Here is a 23123-nt window from a genome sequence, read left to right as displayed (position 1 = left end):
TTTGAATTTTAGTTGATTTGATTAAAGATGACAATGATATTATTAGTATTATCTTGTTACTTTATATATGTGTTGAAAATTGTCAATGTTTTTTGATGGAGAATTATTATGTATGATGACATTACTATTTTTAGATGGATGTTGTGAATTTACCTTAGAATAATGATATATGCGATAGGTGTTGATTTGGTAGTCATATATGTATATTGAAAATTGTCAATGATTTTTTTATGGAGAATTATTATATATGATGATACTACTATTTCTTGGATGGATGTTTTCAATTTTATTTAAATATATTTACTAACATTATGTTATCAATTTGAATTGTGATATCTTATTCAATATTTAGAAATTGTAATATATTTCACTACATAATTGAAATAAGTAAAAATGAACCCATAAAGGGGGTCATAAATGGAAATAAAAGTACACTCTAAACAATAAGATTGTTGGAGTCACGATTGTCGTTACACCAAAACCCGCGGGTATTAGTAAACAGACACATCGCTAGATTTAAGCACATGCCACGAAACACACGGGAAGCGTTGACCTTCTACACCGCCATTAACAGGAGCCAACAATCTCCCCCCAATGCGAGCCCAGTGTGTTTTGAACTCAAGAACTCTGGCTCTGATACCACTTGTTGGAGTCACGATTGTTAAACCAAACCCCGTAGGTATTAGTAAACAGACACATCGCTAGATTTAAGCACATGTCGCGAAACACATGGGAAGCGTTGACCTTCTACACAGCCATTAACGGGAGCCAACAAAGACAAATGTGGATGTAATCATGGATGCAAAACTAAGTAGAATTGGATTTTAAAGTATGCATCGAGACAATATGGAAACAAGGATAGAAAAGGGTTTTAAACTAGAAGTCAAAAAGGGTACAATGTTAGACACAAAAGGGAACAAAACGGGGCATAAAAAATGATACTAGACTAGGTGCAAAAAAAGATGCAAAAATGGACACCAAACTAGATGCAAAAAAGGAAAAACAACTAGACGAAATTGAATGCAAAAGGGGATCCCAAGTTGGGTGCTAAAAAGAAACAAAAAGAAGATGCAAATTTAGACGCCAAATTAAGATGCAAAATTGACCTAAAAAAAGGGTGAAGCCAAGGACACCATATTGTATGCCAAAAATGATGCACAACTAGATGTAAATTTAGACGCCAAATAAGGATATAAATAATGGTGTAAAATTGGGATGCAAAATTGAGCTAAGAAAAGGGTGAAACCAAGGACACCATATTGGATGCTAAAAATGATGCATAACTAGATGCATATTTAGACTTAAACCTAGGCACAAAATGAGATGAAAATGTGGACACAAAATGAGGAAGAAAAAAGGATGAAAAATTGGATGTTGAAGGTGATGCAAAATTAGACATCAAAAAGGATGCCAATTTGGATGCCAAAGTGTAAAAATAGGCATAAAACCATATGCAAAAATAGGTAGAAAATTAGAAGAAAAAAATGGTGTAAGATTAGATTCAAAAACTGGCACAAACTAGATGCAAAAAATGCATTAAATTGCATGCAAAAGATGGTGTAAAACTTGATGAAAATGATGGCATAAAACTATAAGCAATGAATGGTACAAAATAGGAAGCAAAAAACGTTGAAAAAATAGATGCAAAAACGACGTAATGTTGAAAAGTGTGCAACAAGAAATTCTAAATTTAGGAAGTACTAAAAATAGAACTGCTAAAAATAGCACTTCTAAAAAATAGCAGTTTGGCCAATGAGCAATTTGGCCACCTTGGGTGAGAGGTGAAATTGCTAAAAATAACATCTTCTAAAATAACAATTTTGGGTCCCTTCCTATTTATAGCAGTCCCTGGTCTATCTATAGGAAGTAAATTCGAATTTGGTCTTACCAGTAGTTTGGAATATTAATTAATTAATTCAGTTTGAGTTAATTAGTTAAGGAAAATCAAACTTGAAGTCTTTGTGAGAACATGCAATAATTTCTCCACTGATTGGGGAATGTGTCCTTGATTTGCTCCATTGATTGAGGAATTAAGGATGAGTTCTATATTGAGAGGATTAGTTGACTTCGTTTAACTTAGTCAAGTTCAGTTAGATTAATTTAACAAGTTGTTAAATTAATGAGATATAGTTTGTTGATACTTGCATGCATGTGACAACTATTATTTTCAAATAATTGTGTATTCACTCATGGATAACTGATGCATGTCAGTTCTATCAGAGACCCTATTGAGATCAAAGAAGGGACAATGTACTATCAGTTGGATGAATATTTTTCCTATAAAGGAAGCTCATCCATGATGAGGATTTATCTCCTTCAGGTTTGTGCAGTTATTTCAGAGGTCAATGTTGTGTGTGAGGTGAGAATCACACAGGTTGCAGCTGGAGGACCCAGGAAAACTGTGCATAGAAATAGGAGGCTTGGAGGGCAGAGGAGAAGGTTTGTGAGAAGCCTTTGACTATCTATGAGCAACAGAGGGATTGTACTGAGAGCTGGATAGCTTCCGAGCTAAGGCTTTGTGTAATCCAGACTATATTTCCACTTGTATGATAATACAGAGATGGGGTTTTAGGCAGGTGCTTTCCCCAGGTAAATTCTTATGTGTTATGTGTGATTGATTCCTTCATATCAATTATATGTGTTCTTCTTGATGTTGCTCATGTTCGATTAAGCTTCCACTAAATTGTTTGTAGAAGTAGATCAAGTGTTTTGCTTTAGTAGATTTCATTACCAGGTTGATCTACAGTGGGAATTTCTACATGGTATCGAAGCTAGCTGATTTGTAGAAAAAGTTCTACATGGTATCAAAGCTAGCTGATTTGTAGGAAAAATTCTACAAAATTCTACTTGGTATCAGAGCACAGGTGATCAAGGAAGAACAATATACTAGAGGAGATTTCAAAGTTTTGAGTTTTGGGCCGAGAGTTTGCAAAGCAGATCTGAAAATTTTTGTACAAAATTTTTAGAAACAAATAGTAGATTTGGATTCCTTGTGTAAAAATACCCAGAAAAAAAAAAAAAAAAAAAAAAAAAAAAAAAAAAAAAATTCGGGTGAATCGCAGTTCGGATGAGGGAGATATCACTGATTTAAAATCAGCTCTTTTTCTAGAAAATTTCGTGACGGCAGGAAAGTGGAAATAGATTGGTGTGCTAGTCAAGAACTTGTATGCAATTGAGGTACAAGATGTGTGCAAAGCCATGAGGAGCAAGACAAAGGTTAGATACTTGGTGGTTGAGAGGGAGAGTAAATTACCTCTCAACATGTAGCGCTAGAAGAAGTCTCAGACAATTGTGGAGGAGCCACGATTGGTGCAGCAACTTCAGGAGGTTATGGAGCAGCCACAACAAGGGAAGCTGAGTGGAGATTGAGTAGAGACATCTACTCATGCAGAGACCTCCAATAGGGGGAAACTTCGAGCCAGGTGGGCTAAGGGATCACATGCAGCAATACCTCCAGGTAGGAGGTGGGGCGATATAGAGTGATCGTCCCAAGGAGGAGGGGCAGGATCCTTGAGGTACCCAACCTCTTGGATGAGAGCTTACTACGGAAGCCCCGATGTGGAGTAGCAGGAATTGACTAATTGGGTAGAAACAGATGCGGATGGAGCGACAGAGAGAGCTACAGTGCAGGGAATCCCAGGACAGCGCAGAGCATGCAGGCTGCAGTAATGCGAGAGGCACAAGTGTGTTGCATGGTGCAGGGTAGCACAGAGAAGGGTGCAATGGTGCGAGATGCATGGAGATGTTGCAGTAGCGTAGAGGTTAGAGAGGGAGCACTTGTCAGCAGTAGGTAGAGCTTTAGCATCAGAGTATGTTTTTAGGCCAACAGAGAGGTCAGTTTGGAGTTTTTTTGTTCTGAGTGTTGCTGGAGCAACCGCACTTGGTAGATGTGTTGCATGCAGAACATTCCAGAGTTAGAAGATCAGGTTCGAGAGGAAGCCTTTCTTGTTGAGAGGGAGTGTTGAAAGGTGTGCAACAAGAAATGCTAAATTTAGGAAGTGCTAAAAATAGAATTGCTAAAAATAGCACTTCTAAAAATAGTAGTTTGGCCAATGAGCATTTTGGCCACCTTGGGTAAGAGGTGAAACTGTTAAAAATAGCATCTTCTAAAAATAACATTTTTGGGTCCCTTCCTATTTATAGCAGTCCCTGGTCTATCTATAGGAAGTAAATTCGAATTTGGTCTTACCAGTAGTTTGGAATATTAATTAATTAATTCAGTTTGAGTTAATTAGTTAAGGAAAATCAAACTTGAAGTCTTTGTGAGAACATGTAATAATTTCTCCACTGATTGGGGAATGTGTCCTGGATTTGCTCGACTGATTGAGGAATTAAGGATGAGTTCTATATTGAGAGGATCAATTGACTTAGTTTAACTTAGTCAAGTTCAGTTAGATTAATTTAACAAGTTGTTAAATTAATGAGAAATAGTTTGTTGATGCTTGCATGCATGTGACAACTATTATTTTCAGATAACTGTGTATTCACTCATGGATAACTGATGCATGTCAGTTTTGTCAGAGACCTTGTTGAGATCAAAGAAGGGACAGTGTACTATCAGTTGGATGAATATTTTTCCTATAAAGGAAGCTCATCCATGATGAGGATTTATCTCCTTCAGGTTTGTGCAGTTATTTCAGAGGTTAGTGTTGTGTGTGAGGTGAGAATCACACAGGTTGCAGCTAGAGGACCCAGGAAAATTGTGCATAGAAATAGGAGGCTTGGAGGGTAGAAGAGAAGGTTTGTGAGAAGCCTTTGATTGTCTATGAGCAACAGAGGGATTGCACTAAGAGCTGGATAGCTTCCGAGCTAAGGCTTTGTGTAATCCAGACTATATTTCCACTTGTATGATAATGCAGAGATGGGGTTTTAGGCAGGTGCTTTCCCCAGGTAAATTCTTATGTGTTATGTGTGATTGATTCCTTCATATCAGTTATATGTGTTCTTATTGATGTTGCTCATGTTCGATTAAGCTTCCGCTAAATTATTTGTAGAAGTAGATCAAGTGTTTTGCTTTAGTACATTGCATTACCAGGTTGATCTATAGTCAGAATTTCTACATGGTATCGGAGCTAGCTGATTTGTAGAAAAAAGCTCTACATGGCATCAAAGCTAGTTGATTTGTAGGAAAAATTCTACAAAATTCTACACGTAAAACTAGAAGCAAAACCTGTCGTAAAACCATATGCAAATCATGATGCAAAATCTGATGTAAAAAAGGATGCAAAATATGGTGTAAAAAAGGATGCAAAATGTGGCGCAAAAAAAGGACGCTTTAAAAAATGTACAATAGAGCCAAGTTTAGCGCCAAGATGCTCATCCTAACTGGAAAAAAAATGCATTGAAATTTGGTGCTAAATCTGGCACAAATTACTTGATTTATTGTAGTGTGTTATGTGCTTTGGGGGCTAATGAGTAAGTTGAAATGTGTATTGTGTATATTGTAGGAACAAGTTTCGAGAAGTATTTTATGTGACCAAATTGATGAGCATATGGAAACAGGTTATGGACATGATATGACAACACCATAACAACAATAATATGATTAGTTTGAAGATTTATATTGATTGAAGAGTAGGCGGATCCAGTTTGAAATGATATGAAAAGTGGTCAACAAGAAGTTGAAGAAGGAGGTGGGTGCTTCCACTGAGATTAGTGCCTCAATTAGGTTGAAGCTTACAACAATTCGAAGATTTCTCTTCTTTGAGGTTGGTGCCTCAATCAAGTTGTAGCCTTGCAAGTATTTTCTTGCACATTTCGAGGTTAGTGCATAAATCAGGTTGTAACCTATCGCAAGTAGTTTCTTGAACATATTGATGGTGGGTGCCTCATGTAGGCCAATTTTTACAAATATATGCAATGAAATAAAGAAGAAGAAGAAGAAGAAGAATTTATGGTTTTCTCCTGTAACAACTTCCACATAAAAACTTGTGTCCTCTTGTGTTGATGACTTCTTGATGCATAATTGATGTAATGATGGCTTCTTGATGCTCCGTTCCATTTACTGATATGTTGTAAGCGGTTATGATACACTGCTGCATAATGGATTATTGATCAAATGTGAACTAAAATGATAAAATTGTCTCGATAGTGATTCATCCCCCCTCTCAGTGTGATCTTTGGTCTAACAAGTGGTATCAAATTGGGTGCCTTTAGGAACAATTAACTACTGGAAGGTAGATCAAAGAAGTTATGGCCAATAAAGGGAAGAGTAAGAAGAAGTTGTCTCTAAGAGGAAGGGTTGCAATCATATGAGAAGAACATAATATCCCAAAGAACACACCCTCTTCATGGTCTTGGATGTTGAAAACAATAAAATAGAGGAATAAGATATTGTATTTTGCTTCAATTGCTATAATGAAGGTCATTATACTTCTATGTGACGATGTCTTATTATAGATACTGAAGAATTTGTTCCCCATCAAATTGAGGTTTGTTGCACAAACAAAGAAGCCAAAAGAAAAAATGAAGAAGTGAAGCTTTGATTAGAGAATGCAAGAAAAATTGAAGTTTCTTTGATTAATCAATTAAAAAATTGTGAACAGAAACTTATGATGAAAAATGAGCTCACTTCTACTCTAGAAGAAATAAAGAGTCTTGTGATTTTGAATAAATAGCAAAAGCAATTGTTGAAGAAATATGAAAACCAAGATCAAGAAAAAGCAGTTATGGAAGTCCACCTAGAAGAAGTAAAGAGGGAAGAAATGTGGCAAAGCAAACCGAAGGAAAAATAATATTGTTGTGAATTTGTAGAAGCTGAGAACATCTCCTTAAGAGCTAAGCTAGAAAAGCTCACTATCAGATGGTGAATGAAACAAAATGGCAACAAGAACTCTTGAAAATTGGGGAGCTATTGGAAAGTAGGGATCATGAGGTTACCATTCTTGAAACATAGTTAAAAGAATCCAAACAGAATGAGGAAGCCTTTTTGAATCAACTAAAAGAAAACAAGCAAGATTTTGAAAGGAAGAATCACAAAGTAGAAGAAGAAACCATCTCCTTGAAATCCAAATTTGAAGAAGAAAAGATACTCGAAGAAGTAATGAATATCCAAATATTGAAGAAGAAGAATAATGTGAGAGGCTTAAAGAAGAAGTTATTTCACTTAGGTTTGAAGTTGACAAGCTCAATAAGAACTTGAAGAGCTCGCAAGTATTGGATCATATTTTTAGTGATTAGAGGTCACCATTTGATAAAACAGGTCTTGGTTATACAAGTAAATTTCCTTGCAAAGAAGATTAAAGCTCCAAGTTTCCTAAGGTTGAATTTGAAAAAAAAAAGTTTGAAGACAAAGTAGGCACTCTTCAAAATCCAAGTCATAGAGAAGGCCAAATTGGTAGTGTTGCTACTCTAGGGAGTTATGTTAATGTTCTAAAGAAGTCTCATCAAGAAGACAACAATATAATGAAGAACAAGCATGAAAAAAGAATTGAACCTCCTTAAAGGTGGAACATCTTCAAAAAATCTTAAAGGGAACCTTTCTCATCTAGGTATCAAAGTATATTTCCTAGTTATTGCTTTTCATGTACAAATTTTGGGCATAAGGCTAGGGAGTGTAAATCCTATGACATAAATGATTATCAAACCTATATAAGAAAGTTTGCAGACAAACAAGGTCCATATGGCCTCAATAGCAAAAAGCATATGACAATTGGTCCTTCATTCAAATATTATGCAAAATGTTTTAGATGCCACAATTTTGGTCCCATTGCACGAGAATGCAACGTGAAGAAGTTACCTAAGCAAAACAGGGAAGGAAAGGGTTCTACTAAGCAAAGAGAAAGTCATACTAAAGGTTGGAAAAGAAAAAAGGTTGAAATTATGAACTTTCCTTAACTACTCAAGGCATTGATATGAGTTGTTAATCTGTTATGTACCCGAAGGCTAAACCCATTATTTCTTTTTCTATTTGAAGTTTTGCCTAATGAAGAAGTTCTATGTTAAAATATTATTGTGACAATTATGCTTTGGTGAAAGATATCAAAGGTTGTAGTCGTGACAATAACATAATTTGAATACATAGGAAAGACTGAAATGTTCCTGGAGATTAGCAATCATGAGCATGTCAAGGACAATACCAAGGATACTTCAGATATAAAGGAAGGAAGATAATAGACTCCAAATATGAAGGATGAACCAAGGAAGGATGATCATTACCAGGGAAGCAATTATTGATCACTGCATTGACATAGTAGACGAGCAAATTTGAATGCTTACATCTCTTTTGGAGGTGACATCTCATGCTTGATGGAAGAATATGATAGCACGCATGTACATGTAAAGATCTTATGCAGGTTCACCATCAAATACAGGTTCACAAAGTTCAAATCAAAAGAAGCAGATGAGCAGTCCAAGGAAGTTAAGAAATCTATATTGGGCCTTATGTTACAAATAAGAGGATATCTAAAATAAGAAGAAATGCTCACCAATCTTGGTAGGAAGAGACTTGATTTACAATCCAATCAGGTTCAAAGGTTCACCTGAAAGTTCAAGAACAACTAGAAAACATCAATAGGAACTTACATATCTATAAAGGAAGCATGGTCCCAAGGAGAGACTCCATCAGGTCCATAGGAAAGTTCAGTGATAAATGGAAGGCACTTATCAACACCTTATGTAAAAAGGAAGTTGGTCTCTGGGGGAGACTCTATTATATTTACAAGAAATTCCAAGAATAATTGAAGAAGCATTAGTAGCATGATCTCATGAGAGACTCTATCAAGTCCATAGGAAAGTTTAGGAATAGTTGGTGAGTATTAGAGAGCACTTACAAATAAAGAAAGCATGGTTTCAAGCCGAGACTTCATTAGATATACATGAAATTTCAAAAGCAATTAGAGAATGTAGACATTGACAGACATGGCAAGTATTTACAAAAAAAGAAAGATGATCTCAGAAAGAATCCACTTATAACAATATCAACTTCACACATATTTATGGAAGCATTGGTGAAAAACCATGTCCTTTTGCCATTTATGTCAAAGGAGGAGAGAATGCATACATTGATATACTTTGAGCATGAGACATTAACAAACATCGAGTAGAAAGATTGAAGGAGAGAATGCAAACATTCACAACGAAGACATTGAAGGAGAAAAAAGAGGAATATTCACAGTTAGACAAGGGTAATCCTCTATAGTATGTCATGGGGAGCTTGGTAGATTTAAAAGAAAGTTTTGTCTGGTGCATTCCAAGGGGATCTTAGCCCATTGCCATCAATGTATAGTGGTGTTTCCATCAATGAAAAAGGGGGAGATTGTTGCACATAATGTTGTCATTGATGTCAAAGGGGATGTCCAAGGAAACAAAAATATCATTCATGAATCAATTGAAGTAGTGTGATAGTTGGATCTCTTGCATGCCCTCATTAAGAGAGTAAAATAGGTATGAAGTTTCTTGAGATTTTGTGAAATTCATGATGTCTTAATGACTCTATGGATGGTATGGTTGGATAGTCCTCTCTAAGACCTTTCTAATGATATATCTCACTTTGAAAACTCCTTTTGGATGAGAATTTATGGCCATTAGAAGTTCAATAATAGTTATGGGCCTAAACTATAGGTTCAAACCCACAAACACCAAATTTTTTAAACAATGTGCATCTTCTAGGCAAATCCATGGTTCAGTGATCCAACCTGCGATAGATTGCGACCAAACTTGCACAAGGTTTAATGCATTAAAGGTCAAGCATATTTCTTATATCAAATGGATACAATAGTAGATGAAGGATTTGAATGGCATATGGTATTATAACCTGCATGAATTTTAACCGAGGTCACTAGCCTATCCCATAGTAACACGTGGTAACTTTAGTTGGATGATATGGCAGTGACATGTCCTCCTACACAATCAACTATGATGTGGCACAATTCGGTTGGCTGAGGTGACATCACCAGGATGATGTGTCTCCTCCAGGTACTGCCACATGGTAGGTACAACTGGAAATATTTAGTTGTTCAAATAGTAAAAAATGGGTGACACACGACACCCCTCATGGGCCACCATGTGGCATGTGTTGTAAAATGCAATATGGCAGCTATTAATTTAGATTTTCCTTAACCTTAATAATTTCTTGTGAACTTTATTTATCTTCTTGTGTTTTCTTTATTAGTTCTTCTTCATCAAACAACTATCAAGAACAAATAAGAAAAATAGTTGACAAAAAAATTAGGCTTCAAGCGAGGGCAAAACCCCTCAAAGGGGAAAACTCAAAAAAATATCTTCTCTTCTTATAAAATCTAATTCAAATGAGACAACGAATACCCAAACCCTAGACCAAGTGCTTCCTCTATGTACCATGTCAACCCTTCAAGAAAACATTTCTAATAGGACCAAATCAACAAGGCCCAATCCTACATCAACCAACTTCTAACTACAACTTCGACCCTGCAACTTTGAGCCTGTAGCTGTTGTTGAAACCCTAAGTCAGTTCTTCAAGAGATCCTCCTTTGAGTAAGACAACACTTCCTAAGGTCAACGAAGTCAACTCAGAGAATTCACTCTTCCATCAACTTGATTTTCTACGATTCAGACTTGCAACTTCAACCTTTCTGGAAGCTGCAAAAGCCCTATATTTCACATGTGTGAGAGCGATAGAGCCCAAAAGAAAACTTTTATTCTTCTTCTTGGATTCTCCTTGTCTTCTATACCTTCACTCTTCCTTTCTTGCATCTTCCAACTTCAAATCAAACTTGTTCTTGAGAGATTGAAATTGTGTGAGTGAGTGTGTATATTGAGGTCAAAGCTACCTGTATTTATATCCTTTCCAATGGGTCAAATTCCCTACTTTAGGCCGACTTATAGCTGCTAGGGTCAACTTGTACTTTGGAGGTTTCTAGGATCTTATAAATTCAAAATAAATTATTTTACAAGGCTCATCTTGCCCATAAGGGTCTTATAATCATGATGTTGACTCTCTTGACTCATGAAAATAAATCCTATGAACTAAAAAACCCTAGAAGCATGAAGAACATGGTTTTACCTAGAAGACCATCAATAAGAAGCATGAAACCCATGCTTTAAAATAATAACTTTTTATTTTCTTCTTTTGTTTGTTTTTTTTTTACATTAACGGTTGAAGATTTTATTTATGGCAGCAAACTGCCTGCCGCAAGCAATTACAATTCAGCTTGACAAAAGGAGAAAAGTCATAGTTGTTCTGTCAAACTAACGCCTAGAACAGGGATTAACACAATGGCGAATCATTACAACAGCAACAGATGATTTGAAAAGAGGAATCCGCAAAGCTGTAGGAGCTGCCCGGCTTTGAACGCTGTAACGACTGAGGACAGCGGATTTCTTTGGACCATCCCTGTACCAGCTAGCAAAGGAACTGATCTGTCAATCTAACGCCTAGCACAGAAATTATCACAACAGATGTTTCATTTCAGTAGCAATAGATGAAAAGATAAGAGAGGAATCCGCATAGCTGAAGGAGCAACTCGGCTATGAACGCTGAAGCGACTGCGGTCAACGAACTTCTTTGGACCAACCCTGTACCAACTAGCAAAGGAGAATCGAGCTTAAGAGAAACTTCATCGCACAGAAAAACAGAGGCTTGAGGGTCTTCATCACACAGAACTGCGTTTCTTGAATCTACAGAACGAGAGCCTCTATTAGGGGATTAAGAGCTTTGAGGGAGATCAGATTTGAGCGGAAATCAATGTTCGGGTGTCGGATAGGATCAGATCTGGTTCTGAAAGACTTTAGGGGAGATTTGAATCCGCAAGAAAAGATTTGACAGAGTGTAGGATTATTGAAAATAGGGTTGTCTGACCTGAAATCAAGACTTCTTACAGCTTTGAAATACCCTGAGGAATGACCCAAGAAGCAGAGGAGGGCAGAGCATCGAAATAACCAATGGATCAGAAACAGCAGATCGGACAGCAAGACCTTATGGAATAGGACAGTAGGATTCCCTCGAATTAATCACCAGAACTCTTCGATTGCATAGGGAGCCAAGATTGGCCTCCAGATCTGCTTCAGAGTTTAGCCCCCTTAATATATGATAGAAGGAGATTTTCCTGAACTTGGGCAGAAGGAGTTGGATTTTTTTGATGACAGTGTCTAAATGGATCTGATGAGGAGTCTTATGAGAGGACATTGCCTGGATGATGAGCCTAGAGTCTCCAAATACACAGAGAGAGAGGATATTTCGGTTAATTGCCAGATTCAGCCCTTGCCACAGTGCTAGAGCCTCTGCTCTATTATTGGTTTCGGTGCCCAGGCCCCAATGGAATCGAAATTCTGTCGTTCCTCCAGGCTTCAAGAGAACACCACCACTGCCTGCCACCCCAGGGTTTCCTTTGGAAGCCCCATCAAAGAACAAACAGTAATCATCTAAGGTTGATCTCCACTTTATAAACTCCTGTTCCTCCAGTCTGATCTCCCAGTTGGCATGGATAGGGACAGGAGGTGTGGATCTTTCGTTCAGATTTGGAGCCAGTTCTTGGAGCCATTGCTCCTCTTCTTTGACCAACTTCAATTCATTCCTGGAAGTAGAGTTGGCCTCTAGAGCCTCGCCTAGCAGAGCTTTGATTTTGGAAATTACTCGTGTAGGATTGCAGCTTTCTCCTCTGAAAATCCTATTATTTCTCTCCAACCACAGCTTCCAACAAATAAACTTAGGGACCCACATCCAGCTTATTTTGAGAAGACGTTTTTTTTTAAGGCAAAAGGGAGATAGAATGACCCAGGTTCGGAATAAATCAGAGATGTTTTCTGGAAGAACAACATTTGCATGATTTAACCTCAGAACTCCCCTCCATACTACCTGAGCAAAAGGGCAGAGCAACAGCAGGTGATTGACATTTTCTTCGGCAGCCACACAAAGGGGGCATCTGGAGGGCCCTTCCATCCCTCTTCTTCTCAAATTGTCTCTGGTGAGGATGCTGTTGTGCGCAACAGTCCAACAGAAAAAGTCAATTTTAGGGAGAGAGGGGAAATCCCAAATAAATTTCCAAATAGCTGGGTTAGGAGGAGCAGAAGGGACAGCCAGAATTCTTTTGTAACCTTCGGCAGCTGTGTAAGAGCCTGAGAGGGAGCCCCAGCCTCTTTTGTCTTTAGAGTTGGCCTTTGAGGGAGACTTGCCTTGAAGCAGATCCAACAGAAGTGAAGCTTCCCCCTGCAATATATGAGGAATCTCTCCCAAATTCCAACAATCCCAGAGCCTATCAGGGTCGTTCTTCCAGGTGGAAATGTCCCACAAGGTGTGCAAGTTGGAGGATTGCAGCCAAGCTCTGATATTTGCAAGCCCCTCCACTTGAATCAGAGGTTGGTCTCCCATAATTGAATCTTCCCAGATTTTAATTTTCCTCCCATTACCTGGGATCCAATAAAGTTGCTGGCTGAATTGCTCCATAGCCTGACTGCAGAGATTGAAGATTGGGGATCCTTTTAAGGTTCTTGGAGGGTTATCCAGGCATCTCAAGTGATGTCCTTGGTAGTATTTCTTTCAAATGACTCTTTTGCTCCAACTAGATTTACCGGAGACTAATATCCACGAGATCTTGGTTCCCATAGCAAGGTTTTGGGCAGCCAAGTTACGTAGATGAAGGCCGCCTTCCAGAAGAGGTTTCTTGATGGTCTCCCAGTTCACTAAATGGATCCTTCTGTCATTGTTGTTCCCACCTTCCCATAGAAATCTTCTCAACAAACTGTCCATTTTGCTGAGAAAGGATTTGGGGGCGAGGAGAACTGAGTTTTGGTACAGCGGCATACTTATAAGGACTGACTTCATCAGAATGACTTTCCCTGCATTATTCAGCCATGAAGCACCCCAAGCTTGGATTCTGTTCTTTAACTTATCGAGCAGCGGCATCCAATGGGCCAGTTTGGGTTTGATTTTGAAGATTGGGATCCCGAGATATTTAAAAGACTCCCAATTACGAATTCCATCCATTTCTAAAAGCCTTGCAATGTCAGACAGCTCCTTAGTCGTGCAGTTCCAGCCATAAATTGAGCATTTCCGGTAGTTAATTTTGCTTCCTGAGATCGATTTGTAAATGTCCAGCTCCTTCTTGAAGGATCTGGCAGAGATTAGGTTGGCTCCTCCAAGCAGCAAAGTGTCATCTGCAAACTGTGCATGGTTGATATCCTTCACCCTATGAGTCGTTCTAAGACCAGGAAGAATTTGAGTTTTCTGATTGTGATCAAGCTGGAAACTGAGAACCGAGGCCTGAATAGCATAAAGGAGAGGAGATAAGGGACAGCCTTGTCTGAGGCCTCTAGAGGCCTGGAAGAAGTCAGTTGAGCGGCCATTGACCAGAGGTGCGATCCATGGCGAGGCAATACAGGCTTTCACCCAGTTTATGAAGGCGGATGAGAAACCTAGATTCTTCATTACATTGAACAAAAAATCATGTCTTACCCTATCGAAAGCATTAGCCAGATCGAGTTTTATAACCATACCTTTCTCTTTTCTTTGACAACTTGAATGGACAGCTTCTTGCACCAGCACAATATTATCCAAAATCTTTCTTCCTTTTATGAATCCACCTTGATTTTCAGGGATGATGGCTGGCAAAATATTCTTTAACCTGTTGGCAATTATTTTGGAGACCAGCTTGTAGCTAGAGTTGCACAATGATATGGGCCTAAATCTGCTAAAGTCGGAAGCGCCTTTCTCCTTTGGGATCAGTGCTAGAAATGCCGAGTTGATGCCACCTCCCAGCTTTGCACAATTCTGGGATTTTCTGACCATTCTCAGTAAATCTTTTTTGATTGTCGACCAGCATGCCAAGAAAAACCTGACAATGAACCCATCAGGACCTGGGGCTTTATCAGGCTCCATAGAGTCCAGAATATGCTTAATTTCATCCAAGCTGATCGGAGCAGTCAGTATGGCATTGTCCGAATTCTTAACGCTATTGGGGATTAAATCCATCGGATAGGCCTGGGGATCTATAGGGTTTTCTTCCGGAGCCGAATAAAGATCTTTGTAGAAAGAGTAAGCAGCTCTCTTAATGCCATCAAAATCCTTTATAACTGTGTTTTGGTATTGAATCTCAGAAACTGTTTTGAAGTGCTTTCTGGCTTCGGCTTGCTTGTGAAAGAAGCTGGTATTCCTATCTCCGGATTTTAACCATAAATTTCTAGATTTCTCTCTCCAAAATTCTTCCTCCTCCCTGCTAGATTTGTGAACCTTTTTTTGCAGCTCAACTTCTTTTTGAAGGAGATTTTGAGTTACAGGACTATTCTCCATTGCTGATTGATGGGCAGCAAGATTGTTGAGAGATTCTTTTCTTTTGGCAGTTGGTGTTTCCAAGCTTTTTGCCCACTCCTTAAGGCTTCTTTTTAAAACTCTAATTTTCTCTTCCCACACATAGAAAGGGGAACCATGGACAGTCCTATTCCAGGCATCCGAAACAACATCTTGAAATCCTTCTTGCTGTATCCACAGAGGGCTGAACCTGAATGGAATGGGGCCTAAATTGCCATCCAGTGAAAGCTCAAGGAGGATGGGCTTGTGGTCAGAAGTGAGATTTGGTAGAATTTTAGAAGTGGCCATTAGACCGCAAGTCAGGAAGGAAGAATGGACAAGGAATCTGTCCAAACGGGCAGCTATATGATTTGGGGCTAGTCTTTTGTTGGACCAGGTGAATTTGCCTGAAGTAGGTTTTATATCCTCCAGGTCCCAGCCCAGCATAATATCTTCAACCCATTCTCTAGCAGGGTCCCTGACAATGGAGCCTCCCTTTTTCTCATCAAGAGCAAGGGTGACATTCAGATCCCCTGCAATGATAATATTTCCTGGATTTTGTTCTGAAAGAAAGGAATGAAGCGAGTTCCAACAAATTTTTTTTTCCACTGGCAAAACGGGAGCATATAAATTAAACAAACTTACTTGTTGACCAGAATCTTTGTGAAGGAGCTGAGTGAATAGCCAATGAGGACTGCTTTTTTCTTGAATGAGATCATAAATGGAGCTGTTCCAGAAGGTGGCTATTCCACCAGAAGCACCTCTTGCACTTACCGCTCTTCCTTGACCTTTTTGCCAAAATACTTTACTGGATTGGAGGAGAAGGGGTTCCTCCAACTTAGTCTCCTGGATGAGAAGGATTTCAGGTGCATATATTCTCATTATGTCTTTGACGGCTTCCTCTTTCAACCTGCTGCCTAATCCTCTATAGTTCCAGGAGACGTATTTCATTATTTACTGATTTGGGGGATTGAGGCTCCTTTTGGAGCCCTGTTACTCTTGCGCCCAGATCTCGTATTCATCATTCCTTTGAGGGTTTTTTGAGAACCTTGGAGGACATCTAGATAAGTTTTTTCCTCCCGCTGTTTCTTCTTGGATTTCCGGCCCCTTGTCGATTTAATAGGGGTGACTTGCGAGTTATCTGAATCAGAATCTCTTTCCTCCGAGTCCTCCTCAGATTCGGAGGCGAGGCTGATATGCTCTTCATTTCCTTCTTTCCCCTGCTGACCATCATCAACTGGAGGAGCCGATGATTCGCCTTCAAAATCTTTCACTTGCTTCGACTTATTTCCAGTTTCCTCTTGTGTCTCCATGGTCTCCACCTGTTCTCCTGAAGAGGGGCCATCTTTAAAATCAGCATTGGGCTTTGGATTAGGTTGAGGTTTCCCCAACGGTGCAGAGGAGTTCTGCCCCGGGGGCTTTGGGACAACCTTTCCCTTTTTAATTTCTTTCCATCCTTCCTCTTCAACCGTGGTCTCTGCTGAGGCTTTTGGGCAGTCACGCTGGAAATGTCCATGCTCATGACAGGTTCGGCATTTGAACGGCAACTGCTCGTAATCCAGCTTCTGATAATGCTGCCAGTCTCCTACTGAAAGCTTGACCGCTTCGGGCAGACCGGCTTCCAGATCGACTTCCACGCAGATTCTGGCGCAGGTATATTGGCCCTTATGGTCAGCTTTATCAATGAAACGACCCAGCCCATTTCCGATCTTCTGCAGGGATTGATAGCTCCAGCAATGTATCGGAAGGTTAGGGAGGCGAACCCAGACCGGCGCCTCCTTAGGGACATCTACGGAGGGGTCGAAATCGGGGCTCCATTTATTTAGGTACAGACCTTGATTTCCCATAAAATACGGCCCGTTTCTGAACACCAGATCCCGATCTTCTTTGGTTGTGAACTCAAAAATGAAGTAGCCTCGTCCCACAGCATAACAGATCACATTGTTTTTCAGCTGAGGTCTCCAGTTCCTCTGAATCCATTCGTCCGTGATTTTTGTGGATGGCCAGCGGCCCATAAACTGCCCTACTAGGCCTCTGTCAGCCAGAGCCAGAGCGATTTTGATCGGTTGTTCCTCTGGGAGAGGAATCTCAGGTATCTCTTCCAGTTTCTTAATGAACTTCGGCGCCTCTGCAGGTTTGCGTTTCTTCCCTTGCTGTTTTAACAGGCTCCTAAATGCGTCTGCAGATGAGATTGGAGGGGTGGGAGCGGCCTCCCCGCCCCCTGGGCCGCTCATGGCTGCTTCGATCGAAGGCGGCTGTGGCTCTGATGCGAGTCCGTTGTGCAGAGCAGCGCGCGGCTAGGTCTCCCTCTTTAGAATTTTTTTGTGGTCATTTGTTGGACATTTCTTCTTTTGTTTGTTGCGTAAGATACATATTGAAATTAGTACAATAACAATTATGAAGACTTAAACTACTTACATTTTCAACAACATGATGTTGTTATGCCAACATCATTTTGCAAACGACCATGGACCCCCAAGATAGGGTCACATAACACGGTCACATTACCAAAAAGAAGAGGGGGCTGAGTGTAATATCAAGGTCACATGGTTACGGTCACATCGTTGTCACCGTGGAATGGCTAAGCCCCTAATTATATAGGTGATATTGTGCTATGAACTAAGGTTACATTGAGCACTCGTCAGCCCCGAGGTTGGCCCTTGAATCCCTAAGTCCACGTAACACATATATACACCCATGGCAAGACTCCAATGAAACAAAAATTCGATCAATGGTATATCTGTGGTTTGGTCAAGGTTGAGCTTTGTAATGGTGGCATGGTTGATCCATTATGTGCCAAATGGTGGATGGCTCGAGTCTTTGAGCATTCATTCTTCATGTGTATATACAGTGTTTGGTGACAGTTCCTGCAAAGGATCGATACACATTTTGGTTACAAGATTCAAGATTTTGAATGTGTAAAAGTGTCTCTCCCACAAGTTATGACTCAACAATTAGGTTAGTAGGTTATATGGTATGGTTTGCTCGGTGAAGGTCGGGAGCTCAAGTTTTGCTTAGTCTCGGTCATTTTTTTTATATAGGGGTTAATTAGCGCATCATATTTAACCATTTTGTTAAACAATTAGTCATTTTGTGGAGCTCGCAAAGTGTTATTTTGTGAAATGCACTCGATTTATGTCATTATGTCAAATGATTAATCTTTGTATAGTTGTATATAGTTCTATATGGTTTTTGGAGGTTTCTGGGCTCATTTTAAGGCCAAATTGGATTATGAAAGAAGCATGAGGATCAAGGTTCAATTGTGAATATTCGTAGAGGCATGAAAAGTCTTTATGACCTATTTTTGATGTTTAGGATCAATGTTATGTGTTTTGGAGGCTAATAAGCAAGTTGTAGTGAGTATTTTGTGTATACCAATAACAGGTTCCGAGACATATTTTATGTGACCAGATTGATGAACATGTGGTAACCAGTTATGGACAGGATATGACAGTTGTAACAACCCTAGTGAAAATTCCATGTAATAAAAGTTAATAAAGGCAAAATAATAACCACGGTTGATGTGACACTTATTCCAAGCTGAATGTTGGGCAAAATCCTAGTGATGGGGATCACTTATGACTGTTTAATGGCCAAGGAAATTGGCGAAGGCAATGGCTAAGCCTTTGGAAAGGCAATATGGCATTTTTGGCACATTTATTTATAAAAACAATCGAAATTATGAGGAAAGGGAGGTGAAAGGTCGCAGGTTGCATGTGAGGAGGAAATTGAAGGAAAATAGTGGAAAATGAAGGAAATAGAGGCCTCATTTATAAAAAGGCTTATGAGGATCAGTTGGTAACCTTTTGTCAGTTCAGTTTTGGAGCTCTATCATTATTTTCTCTCTCCCATACTCTTGGAGACTTAGAGTTTTCTTGGAGCACTCTTGGAGAGTGTGGCATACTTGGATTTTGGAGCAAGTAGGCAAAGGAGGAGCAGGAAAGCACAAGAGGGCATCAGGATCAGTAACTACAACGAGATTTTCTTGCAAGTACCGAGTTATGTGTATGTTTTACTCACTAGTTTTGGCATGCATGGCATATGCATGTGGATTTTTGGTTATGATTTGTCACTAGCATGGAGGATTTCCTGGATAGACAGTGGATTGCCTAGCCTTGCCATTTCTTAGATAGCCATGGAGTTTGTGGGTTTATTTCCTTGTTTTGTTTTGGTTGGTTCTCATGTTTCCTTAGCTTGGGTTGAGTTATTACTTCCTGGAAGCCCTGGTTGGACAAACGCTCTGGAACCCTTGTAACAACTTGGGTTGAGTTATTAGTCCTGGAAGCCTTGGTTGGAAAAATGCTCTTGAAACCATTTGTGGGTTGAGTTACTAGTCCTAGAAGCCTTGGTTGGACAAATGCTCTCCAAGATCGGCAGTACTTGTGGGTTGAGTTACTAGTCCCGGAAGCCTTAGTTGGAACAAACACTCTAGAAGCCCTGGAAGGCTTGGATAGAGACCGATCTGATGATGGTTTTGTGATTTATGATTGTGAAGTGGAATCACTGTTTGATGGGTTGAGGTGGATGGCCTCTAGAAGCCCTAGATGTGTTTTTTTTATTGACATGTTCTATGAGATCCCACATTCATGCTTGGAATATGGCACAGGGGTGATTGGCTAAAGAGAGATTTGGCTCAGCCATTCTATGGTCAGGTGGAATGTGGAAGTCCGATCTTGGGTTTGGATTTTGCATCATCAATATGAGGTTATTTCTCCTTGTAAATATATGAGTATTATACTGGCTTATATGTGGTTTATATGGTTGTGATTTCATGAGTATTTTTGCTGCTATTATGCTGGTTATTTATATGTTTTATGACAGTAGCTATGTATGGCTCTCATCATGTTTTAATTGTAAATTAATGATCAATGTATCTATGATCTAATGTATGAAATGCCAGTTGATGTGTTTAGACATCAATGTTTCTTAGTGATTCTCAGCCAAGTACAAGACCCCTATGCTCAGATATGTTATTTACACCTGTAGATTACATATTTGTGATATGTTTGATGAAATGCAGGCTATCATGGCAGTAGGGTTCCAGTCAATGTATTATTCAAGTAGTTACATTAGTACTATTGTTTTCATGTTATCTTACTATTCTGAAGGTATCATGCAATTTTGGGCAGTGACCTGGGCTCTAGGTCTCAAAATGTGGCTTAATTCTCGAGCATACTAGCATAGAACTGACAAAAAGAGTCCCTTGACATTGGCTTATAGGTCTGTGAGAGCGTCTAGAGGTCCTTGGATGCTAGCATACGTATAGCATGAGAGCGTCCAGAGGTCAAGTTGTCCAAAAGTTCAGTGGCACCCAGGGGTTGGTTGCCTAAAAGGTTGGATTGGTTCCTAAGAGTTCTAATGTTGATGTTGAATGTCTGTATCGTGTGTTTTCGTTGGTTCCACTTCCTTAACGTGACTTAGGAGGTTGAATCATATCATAGTGGCCTCTCGTTGCATGTTTACCCACGGCGGACGAGTTGCTTGGATAGATGTGGGAGGAGGGTGTCACAATAGCATTGTAAAAACAATAGTGTGATCAATTTGAAGACTTATATTGATTGAAAAGTAGGTGGATTCAGTTTGAAATATTATGAAAAGTGGTCGACAAAATGTTAAATAAGGAGGTGGGTGCCTCCACTAAGGTCGGTGCCTCAATAAGGTTGAAGCCTATAATAAGTCAATGCTTTTTCATCTATGATGTTGGCGCTTCGATGAGGTTGTAACCTTGTGCAAATGGTTGCTTGCACATTTTCAAGGTTGGTGTCTCAATCAGGTTGTAGCATATCACAATTAGTTGCTTGCACATCTTGGGGGTGGGTGCCTCCAACAGGTCAATTCTTGCAAATCTATGTAATCAATTAAAGAATATTAAGAAGAAGAAGTTTTAGTTTTCTCCCGTAAGTGTTTCCATGTAAATTCTTGTGTTGATGACTTCATAATTCATTGTTGATGTGATGATGCCTTCTTGACGCTCTGTTCTATTTTTTGATATGTTATAAATGGTTATGATACACTGCTACATAATTGCTTATTGATAAAATGTGTTGAAATGATAAAATTGCCTCCACATTGATTCACCCCCCCTTCTTAGTGTAATATTTGGTTTAACACTGATAGGGATCATAAATGTTTAAGAAAAGAAAGGATTGATCTATTTCCTTTGAGTGAACATCAACCATCAGGCCCGAGTTGATAAAATCAAGCATTCATAAGTTTAAAATTGGTTTTTTTTTTCATCCAATGGTCACACCATTCAAATGAACCAAGGCATTGTTTTCTAATAACTCTCAACTTGGAAAGAGAGTTGATAAGAATTGGGTAATTTTATTTCCTCTACTTGCTAATTTTAAAGGTCGAACACATGACATATAAACAATTCTTTTGAGAGTTCGATGATTTTCCTATAATTTAGGGAGAGTAGATTCATTTTAAACCTCCCAAGTAGGATGATCCTCTAAGAGCCCCAATAATTGATTTTTGTTTGCCTAGAGTTGACCCTATGAAATGTTTGATTTTTGGCACCTTGAATGTTATTTTGGAAAGGTGCCTTCAAAAGGCCCACAACCCCTTATGTAACCATTGTTAGTAAGTAGAAAATATTTTGGGGGAGAAGGAGGTTAAGGATACCTTTTCTCTAGAGGGAACAAAGGTTGTAAGCGTGGCAAGAAGAAAAAGAGCGGGATGAGTTTACGAAGGGATCATAGGGCTAGTAGGACCTCGGGATGGAAACATGGGGAAGAGCAAAATTCAAGGTCAAAGGAAGAGAAAGTGATGTTAGGGAAAAAAGAGTGATCGAGAGAGCCTGATAAGGGCGATAAGGAAGTCCAAGGGAAGAAGGAAAGTCAAAGTCATTGGAATGGAGGAAAATAAAGATAAAAAGTATGAGATTAAAGCACAGGAAGGGGGATTGGGAGAGATACAGGAGGAATGCATGCCTGAACTACTAATGACGAGAGTTTGACCTTATAAAGGGTTGATTGTTGTAGCAGGAGCTATGTCGAGACCCACAGTAATAGGAGGAGGGTTAGTCTTTGGCAAGGCTTCCCTTATGATAGGAGGGCCCTTCTAAGAGTATTTACTATATGTTTTCAATGGAGATAGAGCATGGGATACCATAGGATCCTTTCTAATCCAGTGCTTTTGTTTATTATCTAGTTTGTAGTTGACTCCCAACCATCCATAAAATCGAAACTTCTTGCATTTAAAAGGTACCCCCTCATAGTCCAAAGGCCACCAAAATGAGAAACCATTTCTTTAGATACTAATGTGGTGCGCCAAACCTTTATCTAGGTTCAAACCAACTAGGATTTGCACCATTATCATATATCCATTATCCAGAAAATAAACATTTGCTTCATAGTAGAGCCATCAGTTATTCCTAGTTTCTTGGAAAATGTCCCTTGACCTCAAGTGGAGGGGAAGACTAGGGAGTTGAACCCAAATTGGAACCACCTCTAATTTCTTCGTAGGGGTGTTGAATTTGACATTCCATTGTTTGATGAACATGGTTTGAGGGCCTAAAAAATTACATTGTTGCAGGAGTTTCTAAGCATCAGACCCTAAGGAGGTGACCCATGCTAGCCAACATTTAACTAGAATGAGGCATTTAGGGGCATAACCCAAAATAGGGGAGAATTTCCTTTCTTTCTAGCCCTTTCGAGTATTCATAGCACATTCAAAGACATCATGTGGCTGGAAAAATGACCAACTATGGTGGATTCATCCATATATAAAATGTCGTTAAATTTCACCCATTAATTGAGAATGGCACTAGTATCCTTTCATTAGTATTTTAGGCATTTTTTCTGTACTGCATTGAGCTCGTGACAAGTGGCAACTCTAGGGGATTGTGCGAAGGGAAAAGTTGAGGATTGTTAAGGTTTTTGCTAAACATTTACAAAGATATAAAGTTGTCAATAAATAC

The 23123-nt window shown here is 39.3% G+C and overlaps 1 protein-coding gene across 1 annotated transcript in view; it reads right to left on the bottom strand.

The window, feature by feature from the left end:
- Positions 1–15508, bottom strand: part of LOC149149342 (uncharacterized) — a 69039-nt gene extending 53531 nt beyond the window's left edge. The window contains exons 1-4 of the mRNA XM_089442454.1: positions 15143–15508; positions 14497–15043; positions 13486–14328; positions 12183–13323 (exon numbers count right to left, since the gene is read on the bottom strand). Coding sequence (XP_089298580.1) covers positions 12183–13323; positions 13486–14328; positions 14497–15043; positions 15143–15508 — 2897 coding nt within the window. The remainder of the gene's footprint in view (positions 1–12182; positions 13324–13485; positions 14329–14496; positions 15044–15142) is intronic.
- Between the last annotated feature and the right edge of the window lie 7615 nt (positions 15509–23123).

Source organism: Pinus tabuliformis, chromosome 9 (assembly GCF_031772625.1).
Source record: "Pinus tabuliformis cultivar Carrire ecotype Pingquan chromosome 9, CPIR1, whole genome shotgun sequence".
NCBI classification, from domain to species: domain Eukaryota; kingdom Viridiplantae; phylum Streptophyta; class Pinopsida; order Pinales; family Pinaceae; genus Pinus; species Pinus tabuliformis.
Note: the sequence above shows the minus strand (reverse complement) of the source record. Positions and strands in the feature narration are given on the sequence as shown.